The sequence below is a fragment of the Chiloscyllium plagiosum genome, chromosome 3 (genome assembly GCF_004010195.1).
Source record: "Chiloscyllium plagiosum isolate BGI_BamShark_2017 chromosome 3, ASM401019v2, whole genome shotgun sequence".
Lineage (NCBI taxonomy): Eukaryota > Metazoa > Chordata > Chondrichthyes > Orectolobiformes > Hemiscylliidae > Chiloscyllium > Chiloscyllium plagiosum.
Genome location: NC_057712.1, coordinates 111,005,677 through 111,018,783, shown reverse-complemented (window position 1 = coordinate 111,018,783; position 13,107 = coordinate 111,005,677). Strand labels below are relative to the sequence as shown.

Here is a 13,107-nt window from a genome sequence, read left to right as displayed (position 1 = left end):
CCAGGACCTGATCAGGTGTACCCGAGAACTCTGTGGGAAGCTAGAGAAGTGATTGCTGGACCTCTTGCTGAGATATTTGTATCATCGATAGTCACAGATGAGGAGCCGGAAGACTGGAGGTTGGCAAACGTGGTGCCACTGTTTAAGAAGGGCGGTAAAGACAAGCCAGGGAACTATAGACCAGTGAGCCTCACCTCGGTGGCGGGCAAGTTGTTGGAGGGAATCCTAAGGGACAGGATGTACATGTATTTGGAAAGGCAAGGATTGATTCTGGAAAGTCAACATGGCTTTGTGCATGGGAAATCATGTCTCACAGACTTGATTGAGTTTTTTGAAGAAGTAACAAAGAGGATTGATGAGGGCAGAGCAGTAGATGTGATCTGTATGGGCTTCAGTAAGGTGTTCAACAAGGTTCCCCGTGGGAGACTGATTAGCAAGGTTAGATCTCACGGAATACAGGGAGAACTAGCCATTTGGATACAGAACTGGCTCAAAGATAGAAGACAGAGGGTGGTGGCGGAGGGTTGTTTTTCAGACTGGAGGCCTGTGACCAGTGGAGTGCCACAAGGATCGGTGCTGTGCCCTCTACTTTTTGTCATTTACATAAATGATTTGGATGTGAGCGTAAGGGGTACAGATGACACCAAAATTGGAGGTGTAGTGGACAGCGAAGAGGGTTACCTCAGATTACAACAGGATCTGGACCAGGTGGGCCAAAGGACTGAGAAGTGGCCGATGGAGTTTACTTGAGATAAATGCGAGGTGCTGCATTTTGGGAAAGCAAATCTTAGCAGGACTTATACACTTAATGGTAAGGTCCTAGGGAGTGTTGCTGAACAAAGAGACCTTGGAGTGCAGGTTCATAGCTCCTTGAAAGTGGAGTCGCAGGTAGATAGGAAGTGAAGGTGGTGTTTGGTATACTTTCCTTTATTGGTCAGAGTATTGAGTACAGGTGTTGGGAGGTCATGTTGCGGCTGTACAGGATTTTGGTTAGGCTACTGTTGGGATATTGCATGCAATTCTGGTCTCCTATTGGAAAGATGTTGTGCAACTTGAAAGAGTTCAGAAAAGATTTACAAGGATGTTGTCAGGGTTGGAGGATCTGAGCTACAGGGAGAGGCTGAACAGGCTGGGGCTGTTTTCCCTGGAGCGTCGGAGGCTGAGGGGTGACTTTATTATATTACAAAATTATGAGGGGCATGGATAGGATAAATAGACAAAGTCTTTTCCCTGGGGTCGGGGAGTCCAGAACTAGAGGGCATAGGTTTAGGGCGAGAGGGGAAAGATACAAAAGAGACCTAAGGGGCAACTTTTTCACACAGAGGGTGGTCAGTGTATGGAATGAGCTGCCAGAAGAAGTGGTGGAGGCTGGTACAATTGCAACATTTAAGAGACATTTGGATGGGTATATGAATAGGAAGGGTTTGGAGGGATATGGGCCGGGTGCTGGCAGGTGGGGCTAGATTGGGTTGAGATATCTGGTCGGCATGGACGGGTTGGAACGAAGGGTCTGTTTCCATGCTGTACATCTCTATGACTCTAAAAATGAGTTGAAGCTCCTGGCACGTAGAGAGAAACTCCAAGTTTCATTTAACATTGGTTGTAGGTATAATTTGAAAGGTTTAAAGCAAAGTGCACCTCCGATCTCTTCATACATAATTATAAAAAAATGTATTAAACAGCATTAATCATTTTATGTTGCTACTTTTTCTCTACTTCTACTCTGTTGACTTCTGTTCAGTGGTATGTCTTCCTTAATAACTATCCACAGAGACTTTCCACTCTGGGTTATATTGACTTTTGATCAAATAAAAAGTAAATTTTAACTATCTTGAGAACTTCTTAAAAAAAAAATTGAAATTAGCAATTTCTTTGAGTTGTGTTGCATTTAGTTAGATATTACTGTAAAATAAGTGCTATGTGTAACATTTTACTTTATTGACATTTTACTTGGAGAATTCCAAAGATTCACTGTTGTCTGAGTAAAGTTCAATTCTCATCTTAATCCGAAATGGCAACCCTTCCTTTTTTAGTTGCATTTTCTGGAATTAACGTTCCATTAACCTTCCTAATAACTTGCTGAACTCACATGTTAGCCTTAAGTTACTTCTTGACAAGCATACCCAGATCCCGTTATACATCTACACTTTCCAACATGTTACCATTTAAGAAATACTGTGCCAATCTGTTTTTCTGTTGAAGTGGATAACCTCACGTTTTTTCATGTTATGTTCCTTCTACCATGTTCTTGCCCAATCATGAAACTTGTCCAAATCCTCCTGAAAACCATCTCCATCACAGAACACATTACTGTGTAGTTTGTATCATCTGCAGATTTGGAAATATTACATTTAGTCCCACATCCAGATCATTAGAATATCTGGGACCCATTTAATAATTCTTGTCGTACCTGACTAGTCTCAGCCTGTGAATGCAAGAGTGACCCATTCAATCTTCTGTTTTCAGTGTTTGCCAACCTTAATCCATGCCTGCACATTACCATGTACTTTAATTTTGCTTACTAATCTCCTTTGGGGAAACCTAATCAAAAGCCTTTTGGAAGTCCAAATATATTATGTCCATTGTCTGTCTGTCTTAATTTTATTAGTAACAGCTTTCAAAAAAAAGTCCCAATTTTGTCAAACACATTCTCAATTTGTTTTTTTCCTTTTGTGAATTATTTATTCAGTCACCTTTGACGTTGATGCCCGTGGATATGAAGAAGTGTCCATCTGTATTCTAATGCTATTGGATGAATTAATAGCAATGCTACACCTTGCAGTTCATCCATTAGTAGTTGATATTTAAAAGGTGTCTAATACACTGATGATTGAGATGATTAATTAGCAATTTATTTCTTTTGCTATAGCAAGGAGCTGCTGGTGCGAAAAGTAAAAAGAAAGCCTGGCAGAAGAATAAAGGAGCCAAGAAGCTTGCAAAATCTAAGAAAAAGAAACAAACCAAAAAGAAGGCGGTAACGCAGACAACGCAACAGACAGCAGAACAACAAAAACAGAAACCGAAGCACAGTCAAGCCAATGGCTCGGTTGTGGCAGGCAATGTATGAAGCATGCTGTAACTTCATATCTTTCAAATGTGTGAATTGTTTGAAAATTTGTAGAAAGGTTGAGGTATGTGCAAATCTAAATAGAACAGAACTGTCCTCCAAGGGATACCCCTCAATTTTGGCTTTTAGGTGGACACTTAAGTGTCGAAATGTCTGTAATCTTGAATCACAATTGAAGATACAGAATAATTTTGAGTTCCAACAGAAAGTGGTGTCTGCTTTTATCACCATTAATCTCTTCCCACTAATGAGCTTGGAGCATGAGTTGTGGTCATTCATCTGAGTGACATGATTGTGAACAGAGATTGCCTGCTCATACTGTACAAAATAGTGTTCAGTTCCTTTCACATTCTTAATAGTTGCAAATAGCGCAATATTAAATAAACTGGAAATACTTTGAATAAAGTGAGTTTCCAATGCAGAATACCATTACAAAATGGGTGCTGGAAACCATTTGCATAGATGCAGAGTTGCACATGGAGTGATAATCCTCGAGCTGGGGTCTGATTCTTAATTCAGGAAGTTTTGCATGTATTCCTTGTTTTCAAATTGCAGTCTTGTTTCTGGTTTCTAACTTGTGTGGACACTGAACTTTGAACTCAGTGGACTGAACATTGCTGCCCTACAAAGTACTTTCTGACTTGATACATGACTGGACTGATTACTGGACAATTCAGTTTGCACAATTCTTGATCGCATTCTAACAATACGCTCAAATTCTATGCCTGAGCATGTGATGCTCCGTCTAATGCTAGCTTTGGCCTTCAATGCAATTTTAAATACAGTATAAAAAAAGGTATCATATAAAAATTTTGCAGTGCTTATTTAATGTATGCAATTTTTATAGTTATGGGAGTGAAATAGTGCATTAATAAATAAATAAATTTCAGTAGCAGCTCGAAAGGCGGGAGCTTGGACCGGGGGCCTGCCGGGAGTGGTAAGTCACCGATTTAAACTTTTATATTTGACGTCAGAGAGCAGAGATTTCTGGGAAAGGAGGGACTTTTTTATTTCCGTCCAGCTATATAAGTCAGTGTTTTCTAAACTCGAGAACCTACCTTTATTGGGCCTCCCACCCAACACCACCTCTGACCAGGGACGCATCAGGTAAGCTTCTCTTTTTTACTTTCTGATAAGAGGACTAGCAGGGGTGGCAATTGTAGGGAGAGGAATATTCCTCCAGCATGTTTGAGGTGAGGGATGCCATTAGTGTCCCATCCAAGTACATCTGCAGGAAGTGCACCCAACTCTTGCTCCAGTTCCCTAACACAGTCTTAGAGTAGATGGAGCTGGATGAACTTCGGATCATTTGGGAGCCAGCGGCTTTGATCTATAACTTTTATCTGAAAGTAGTTACTCCTAGGCATGAAGAAAGCTGGGTGACTGTTTGAAGGGAGAGAAAGCAGTCAGTGGAAGGATCCCCTGTGGTCGTTTCTCTGAAAAACATGTATACTGTTTTGGATACTTTTGAGGGGGTGCGGGGAGCGACTTGCTCTGTGCCAGAGACCTCTGCATACCCAGAGTTTGTCCCTGTTGCACAGAAGGGAAGGAGGGAAAGGAGGAGAATGTTTGTCATTGGGGACTCAATAGTTAGAGGGTCAGATAGAAGGTTTGTTAGGAACAAATGAGACTCCTGGTTGGTGTGTTGCCTCCCAGATGCCAGGATCTGAGATGTCTCGGATAGACTCTTTGCGATGATCAGCCCCAAGTCGTGGTCCACATAGGTACCGACGACGTAGGTAGAAAGAGGGATAGGGATGTAAGGCAGGATTTCAGGGAGCTAGGGTGGAAGGTGAGAGCAAGAACAAACAGTTATCTCTGGTTTGTTACCCATGCCACGTGACAGCGAGGCAAGGAATAGGGAGAGATATCAGTTGAACATGTGGCTGCAAGGATGGTGCAGGAGGGAGGATTTCAGGAACTTGGATAATTGGGGCTCATTCTGGGGCAGATGGGGCCTGTACAAACAGGACAGTCTTCATTTGAACCAGAGGGGTACTAATATCCTGGGTGGGAACTTTGCTAGTGCAATTCGGGTGGGTTTAAACTAGCTCAGCAGGGGGATAGGAACCTGAGGTGTAGTTGCAGTGCACAGGAGAATGAGAGTAGGGAGGACAGCGACAGGATTTCACAGTCACAGGAATGTGCTGGCAGACAGCAAGCTGGTTTGAAGTGTGTCTACTTCAACACCAGAAGTATCTGAAATAAGGTAGGTAAGATAGGTACCTGGGACTTCGATGTTGGAGACATGGATAGAGCAGGGTGAGGAATGGATGTTGCACATTCTAGGGTTTAGATTTTTCATTAAGAGCAAGCAAGGCAGTAAAAGAGGGGGAGGTTTGGCCTTGTTAGTCAAGGAAAGTATAACGGTGGCTGAAAGAACTTTTGACGAGGACTCGTCTACTGAGGTAGTATGGGCTGAGGTTAGAAACAGGAGAGCAGAGGTCACACGACTTGGAGTTTTTTTATAGGCCTCCGCAGAGTTCCAGGGAGGTGGAGGAGAGGATGCGCAAAATTATTCTAGGTAGGAGTGAAAGGAACAGGGTGGTCATTGGAAATGCTATGACTCTGTTACATCGGACGGATCAGTTTTTGTCCAGTGTGTACAGGAGGGTTTCCTGACACAGTATGTCGAAGGACCGACGAGGGGAGGCCACACTGGATCTGGTGCTTGGTAATGAATCAGGCCACATGTTTGATTTAGTTGTAGGTGAACACTTTGGAGAGTGTGACCATAATTCAGTTAGGTTTACTTGAGCGATGGAAAAGGATAGGTACATGCCACAGGTCAAGAGTTATCAATGGGGCAAGGGCAATTATAATGCGATTAGGCAAGAATTAGGATGCATAGAATGGGATAGCAAATTGCAGGGAATGCTGACAATGGAAATGTGGAGCTGGTTTAAGGAACCGATATTGCATGTCCTTGAAAGGTATGTCCCTGTCCGGCAGGGAGGAAGTGATAAGGTAAGGGAGCCGTGATTTACTACAGAATTTACATCTCTTGTTAAGAAGAAGAAGAAGGAGGCTTACGTGTTGATGAGACGACTGTTCAGATGAGGCGATAGAGGGTTACAGATCAGCTAGGAAGGATTTAGAGAGAGTTAAGAAGAGCAAAGAGAGGGCACGAGCAGTCTTGAGCAAATAGAATAAAGGAGAACCCTAAAACTTTCTATAGGTATGTGAGTAATAAAAGGATGACTTGGGTAGGAATAGGGCCAGTTAAAGATAGAAGTGGGATCAGAGAGATGCGAAATGAACATTCCTCATCGGTCTTCACTCAGGAAAAGGAGAATATTTTCGAGGAGAAGAATGAGATATGAGATATTGGACTAGAAAGGATCAAGGTTAGTTACAAAGCGGTGTTATCAATTCTAGAAGGAGTGAAAGTAGACAAGTCCCCTGGGCCAGATGGGATTTATTCAAGGATTCTCTGGGAAGCTAGGGAGGAGATAGTGGAGCCTTTGGCTTTGATTTTTGAGTTGTCATTGTCTAAAGGTTTAGTACCAGAGGACTGGAGGATTGCAAATGTTGTGCCCTTGTTCAAGAAGGGCAGTTGAGATGACCCAGGTAATTACAGACCAGTGAGCCTTACTTCTGTTGTAGGAAAGGTTTTGGAAATGATTATAAGAGAGAGGGTTTATAATCTAGCAAGCGACAGTTTGATTTCAGATAGTCAACATGGTTTCGTCAAGGACAGGTCGTGTCTCACAAATCTCATTGAGTTTTTTGAGAAGGTGACCAAGCATGTAGATGAGCATAGGGCAGTTGATGTGGTATGCATGGACTTCACTAAAGCCTTTGATAAGGGTCCACATGGTAGTCTGGTGCAGAAAATGCTGAGACATGAAATTGATGGTGATTTAGCAGTTTGGATTCGAAACTGGCTTTCTGAAAGAAGGCAGCAAGTGGAGGTTGATGGAAAATATTCAGCCTGGAGTGCAGTTACTAGTGGTGTGCCATAAGGATCTGTTTTGGGACCACAGCTGTTTGTCATTTTTATAAATGACTTAGACGCAGCCATAAGTGGATGGATTAGTAAATTTGCAGATGACACTAAAGTCGATGGAGTAGTGGACAGTTTGGAAGAATGTTGCAGGGGACTTGGGATAAACTGCAGAATTGGGCTGAGAGGTGGCAAATGGAATTCAATGCAGCTGAATTTGAGGTGGTGCACTTTGGGAAGAATAACAGGAAGGCAGAGTACTGGGTCAATGGAAAGACTCTTGGTAGTGAGGATGTGCAGAGGGATCTTCGAGTCCATATACATCGATCCCTGAAAGTTGCCACTCAGGTTGATAGTGCTGTTAAGAAGGCATACGGTGTGTTAGGTTTCGTTGACAGAGGGATTGAGTTCCGGAGCCGCAATATCATGTTGCAACTATACAAAACGCTGGTGCGGCCGCACTTGGAATATTGTGTACAGTTCTGGTTGCATATTTTGGGAAGGATGTGGAAGCGTTACTGCACTTGGAATATTGTGTACAGTTCTGGTTGCATATTTTGGGAAGGATGTGGAAGCATTGCCGCACTTGGAATATTGTGTACAGTTCTGGTTGCATATTTTGGGAAGGATGTGGAAGCATTGGAAAAGGAGTAGAGGAGATTTACCAGGATGTTGCCTGGTCTGGAGGGAAGCGCTTACGAGGAAAGGCTGAGAGACGTGGGTCTGTTCTCATTGGAAAGAAGAAGGCTAAGAGGGGATTGGATAGAGATGTACAAGACGATCAGAGGATTAGATGGGAGTAAACAGTGAAAGTGTTTTTTCTAGGATAATGATGTCAGTTTGTACGAGGGGGCATAATTACAAATTGAGGGGTGATAGATTTAAGACAGATGTCAGAGGCATGTTCTTTACTCAGCAGTAAGGGCGTGGAATGTCCTACCTGCCAACATAGTTAACTTAGCCACATTAGGGAAATTTAAACAATCCTTGGATAAGCACATGGATGGTGATGGGATAGTGTAGGGGGATGAGCTGAGAATAGTTCACGGGTTGGCGCAACACTGAGGGCGGAAGGGCCTGTTCTGCGCTGTATTGTTCAATGTTCTATAAATATTATATGTAGAATTGTGCTTCTCTAAAACACTGAGTCAAGGTATTTCTGCAGCATGATTGAATAGTGGACTATATAATTTAATACCAGTGATGTAATATAATACCTCTAGAGTGTTACTTGGGGTTAATTATCCTGAACAAGTCTGTGAATGATTAGTTAACACCTTTACAATAAGTGTTGGAATTGTTGTCTATAAGTCCTTGTCAATGGGGCCCTCAAAGTTTGAGGAGAAAGTGAGGTCTGCAGATGCTGGAGATCAGAGATGGAAATGTGTTGCTGGAAAAGCGCAGCAGGTCAGGCAGCATCTAGGGAACAGGAGAATCGACGTTTCGGGCATTAGCCCTTCTTCAGGAATGAGGACAGTTTGTCCAGCAGGCTAAGATAAAAGATAGGGAGGAGGGACTTGGGGGAGGGGCGTCGGAAATGTGATAGGTGGAAAGAGGTCAAGGTGAGGGTGATAGGTCAGTCTGGGGTGGGGGCGGAGAGGTCGGGAAGAAGATTGCAGGTTAGGAAGGCGGTGCTGAATTTGATGGATTTGACTGAGACAGGCTGGGGGGAGTGGAAATGAGAAAACTGGTGAAATCCGAGTTCATCCCTTGTGGTTGGAGGGTTCCTAGCCGGAAGATGAGGCGTTCTTCCTCCAACCGTCGTTTTGCAGTGGTCTGAGCAATTTGGAGGAAATGTTTAAGAAATGCCAAAAAGTTCCAATTCATTCAGAATCAGAATCTTCCAGTGCGAAATCCACAACCCGAGGTCAGGCAGAAACAATGCTGGTTTTGTTCCAGTGAACAGTGTGGGCAACTGTTTGGGCAACTCAAAGTTTGGGCAACTGTGTCCCAGTTCTTATTTACTGATGTGGGTTGTTTGATTTTTGAGAGCCTGGAGGTTTTGAAAGAGTTGCTTTATGTGCTGTCAGTTCAATGGTAGATAAATTAAAAATGTTAAAACAGATCTTTTGGTATTAGCAATTTAAGGTGCACGCATGTTAATGGAAGCATAGGTTGTAACTGTTTTGGTGGACCTTGCTCCATGAAGATCTTTTGGACACTTGCTTTAGTTTATGCAGTGTTTGATTTTTGAGTAGTTGAATTCTGCCTGTTTGATATACTGGCAATGAACTCGTGAACTACTGAGCTGAGTTTTTGTCGAGGCACTTTGAGTTTGAGTGACCGCAACACACTGTTCACTGGAACAAAACCAGCATTTTTTCTGCCTGACCTCGGGTTGTGGATTTCGCACTGTAAGATTCTGATTCTGAATGAATTGGAACTTTTTGGCATTTCTTAAACATTTCCTCCAAATTGCTCAGATCTGTAGCAACTGAGAATATGCTGCGTATAACAAAAGAAAGCTGATTTAGCGAGGCCTGTTTAAAATGCGTGACTGTAGTATTTTTAAGGGGACCATACGGCGCAAGAAACTGGCATTTGGAAATTATAGGGAACATTGATACTGTTTTTAAATTCTCAATCTTAATGCTGAATATTCTTAATTGAGAATATGCAGTCGTAAGAAGCCCTGTAGATTCCACGTGAGATGACTTCACATTCAGTGATTTGTTATGAATGCCTGTGTCACTGGAACCTGTTTTAGATGTTATCAAAAGTACTGTGAAAGTAGGCAACAAGGGGATAAATGTGATTTTTTGGCGGGGTCGCTTGATTCTGAACGCCCTGTAGCAGCAATGCCTCTTGAGTTTAGGTTTTATTGCCCTTTCACATAAATAATGGTCCCTGTATCTAAAATTACTGATGCATCCTACCAAACCATTAAGTGCCTTAAGTTTGTTTACTATAATCAAAATAAATTGACAGTATAGATTGTAAACATGTTTATGACCTACATGATGTCACAATTAAAATTTTAAAAGCTAATGATCTAAACTGAGGGTTGGTGGGAAATAGCTGTTGCTAACTCCAAGAGAATAATTTCTAAATTTAACATTTTTCTAATCAGCCTGTTCGGAGATGTTATTACACTTGTCTGGAGCAGGTGGGATTTGAACATGGGCCCCTCATTCTAGGTGTGGGGACTCTTACCTCGGCACCACAAGTGCCTTTATCTTATAACACACCTCTGGAACAGATAGGACTTGAATCCATCCTTCTGACACAAGGGTAGGGACTCTACCACTGTTACAAAAACCGTAATGTTCAGAGATGTTCTTAGACACCTATGGTGCAGTTGGAGGTTTGAACCAGGCCCCCTCAGTCTAGGGGTAGGGACAGTACTGCTGTGCCACAAGAGCACCATATGTACTTGTACAGGTTACTCTCCAGTATTGAAACCAGTTTGCTTTAAGATTGATAATCTATTTAACAAAGTAGAGATTAATTAGATCAATCCTCTAGGTGGCAGCATTGCACTGTTTGGTGTTTCTTTATGCAGTATAGAAACGACTGAAGGTTGGTTCATCATGCAAACTAACTTTTAAATAAGATTAAGTATTTATTTGGTTGCAGTTGGATTTCATCCTTCATGTAGCTTCCACCCTTTGAAATCTGAATATTCCTGTTACCTTCACTCAGTAATATATGTTGATCATTGAAAGTTGAGTAAAGCAATTTTGAAAATTGTGACTGTGATATTGCATCTCTGTTTGAATTAGTTTTTAGAAATACATTGGACTTAGTTTGCACTCTAGTGATCAGACTTGAGCCATTTCAGGAAGAAACATAATGGGCTTTCATATCTATTCTTTCTGTTGTGTTTACTAATAGGTAGACTTTACCAGTTCTTTTCTCCTATGTAGTTTTAGAAAAATACAAATGAATGGACCTGACTTTTCTCCTCTTGCAAGTGGGCAAACCTACATGAAATTTATCATCTGGATCTTTAGTCTAAGGAAGTATTAGTAAGGGTTGGCTGGAACAAGCTAGATGTGTTGCAGACTTTCTTCATATTCTGTATTTTTTTTAAAGGATTCTTGAAGTAAATATGAACATTCTTCTGTTTACTCTGATAAATGCTGGCACAGTTCTCAAATGACCAAATGAGTGCTATTTTCTCATTTGTGCTGTTGATGTCACGTCAAAGCAATTGGCGTGTCTTGAAAGGGAATTATCTAAATAGACATAACTGGATTTTTAACATTTCATTGGAATTTTATCACGTGGAAAGTATGTATAAAAAGTTAAGAAAGGAAGTTGGACAATATTATTTAAGATTGAAGACCAAAGTACGTTATATGTTATAGATACATTATGTACATACAGTAGAAAAGGAAAGAGTAAAATGTTCTGAATGTTTGTTTTATTGGGCATTACGTAGAACAATACAGCAGAGGAGCATGATCTTCAGCCTCCCATGTCTGTGCAGAACAAAACTGATCCCATCTGGCTGCACATGGTCCATATCTCTCTATTTCCTGCCTGTTCATGTGTCTGTCTAAATGCCCCTCAAACGTTGCTAGCATTTCTGCTTGACTGCCCGCCTCCCCAGGCAGCACGTTCCAGAGACCCACCTCCCTCATTGTAAAAAAAAAAGCTTTCTAACACATATACTTTAAACTTTTCTCCTCTCACCTTAAATTTTTATCCCCTAGTATTGGACATAGCCACCCTGGGATGGAGACTCCAACTATCCACCTTATCCATGCCTCTCATAATCTTTTATAATTCTTTGTTTGCCCCTCTGTTTACGCTAGAGCGTTTGAGACTATCAGTTTGTTCACCTTCTCCTTATAGCTAATACATTGCAATCCAGACAACATCTAGATAACCTCTTTCTCACTCTCTACATTCTTCCTATAGTGTGACCAGAACTACACACAATATTCCAAATGCAGTCTGACCAAAGTCTTATACATGACGTGCTAACTTTTATACTCAATGGTCCAACCGATAAAGGCAAGCATGCTGTCTTTATTACCGTAGTCTCTTGTGTTACCACTATCAGGGAGCTATTAATCCCAAGATCCCTCTGTATATCAATGCCCCTGGGTCCTGCCATTGACTGAATACTTCCCTCTTGCATTTGAATGGCAGGTGAAGTTTAATTTAGATAAATACAAGGTATTGCATTTTGATAAGACAAACTGGCGAATGTTTTATACAGTTAATTGTACTTCGTGGGAGTGTTGTCGAACAGAGAGACCTGGGGGGGTCCAGGTAGATGGACTTGTGAAGAAGGCATGTCGAATGCTTGCCTCCAGTCAGAATATTGTGTACAGAAGTTTGGACGTTGGTGAGGCCACATTTGAAGTACTGCATGCAGTTATTGCATACCCTACTATAGGAAGAACGTTACTAAACCAGAAAGTGTGCAAAAAGATTTACAAGGATGTTATTGAGACTAGAGGGTTTGAATTCTAAGAGGAGGCTAGAAAGGCTGGGACGTTTTTCCCTCGAGCTCAGGAGGCTGAGGGGTGACTTTTCTAGATGTTTATAAAATCATAAGGGGCATAGATGAGGTGAATAGTCAAGGTCTTTTCCAGAGGGTATAGGTTTAAGGTGAGCGGGGAACAATTTAAATGAGACCTGAGTGGCAGCCTTTTCACACAGAATATATGTATATGTAACAAGCGGTGGGGGAGGTGGTGGGGTGGGGGGAGGTTTAGGGGGTGGAGGTGGCTACAATTGCAACATTTAATAAGGACCCTGGTTTGTTAAGGTAAGTATTTTCTATTTATTTATCTGTGACTGGTTAAAAATTTACTTTTTTGGATTATCTATTAATTGGTTTTTAGGAAAAGACTATAGCAGAGAGGTATCAGAAAGTATTTTAACTCAAATTTATACAAAGTAATAAAGTAATTAACTAAGCAGAGATGGCTGGGCAGGTGATGTGCTGTAGCTGTATCTTGTGGGAGCTGGCTGATCCCATTGTGAAAGGCAGTGACCACATCTGCAGCAAGTGTTGGTTGCTGGAAGAACTCCGGATCAGAGTTGATGATCTGGAATCTGAGCTTCAAACACTGCAGCACATCCGGAAGGGGGAGAGTTACCTGGATGCTTTGTTTCAGGAGGCAGCCACACCTGG

General features: G+C 41.9%; 1 protein-coding gene across 1 annotated transcript in view; it reads left to right on the top strand.

Annotated features, from left to right (window-relative positions):
* sec63 (SEC63 homolog, protein translocation regulator) overlaps positions 1 to 13,107 on the top strand; it is a 114,498-nt gene that overhangs the window by 81,561 nt on the left and 19,830 nt on the right. Inside the window, exon 16 of the mRNA XM_043687079.1 lies at positions 2,870 to 3,061. Coding sequence (XP_043543014.1) covers positions 2,870 to 3,061 — 192 coding nt within the window. The remainder of the gene's footprint in view (positions 1 to 2,869; positions 3,062 to 13,107) is intronic.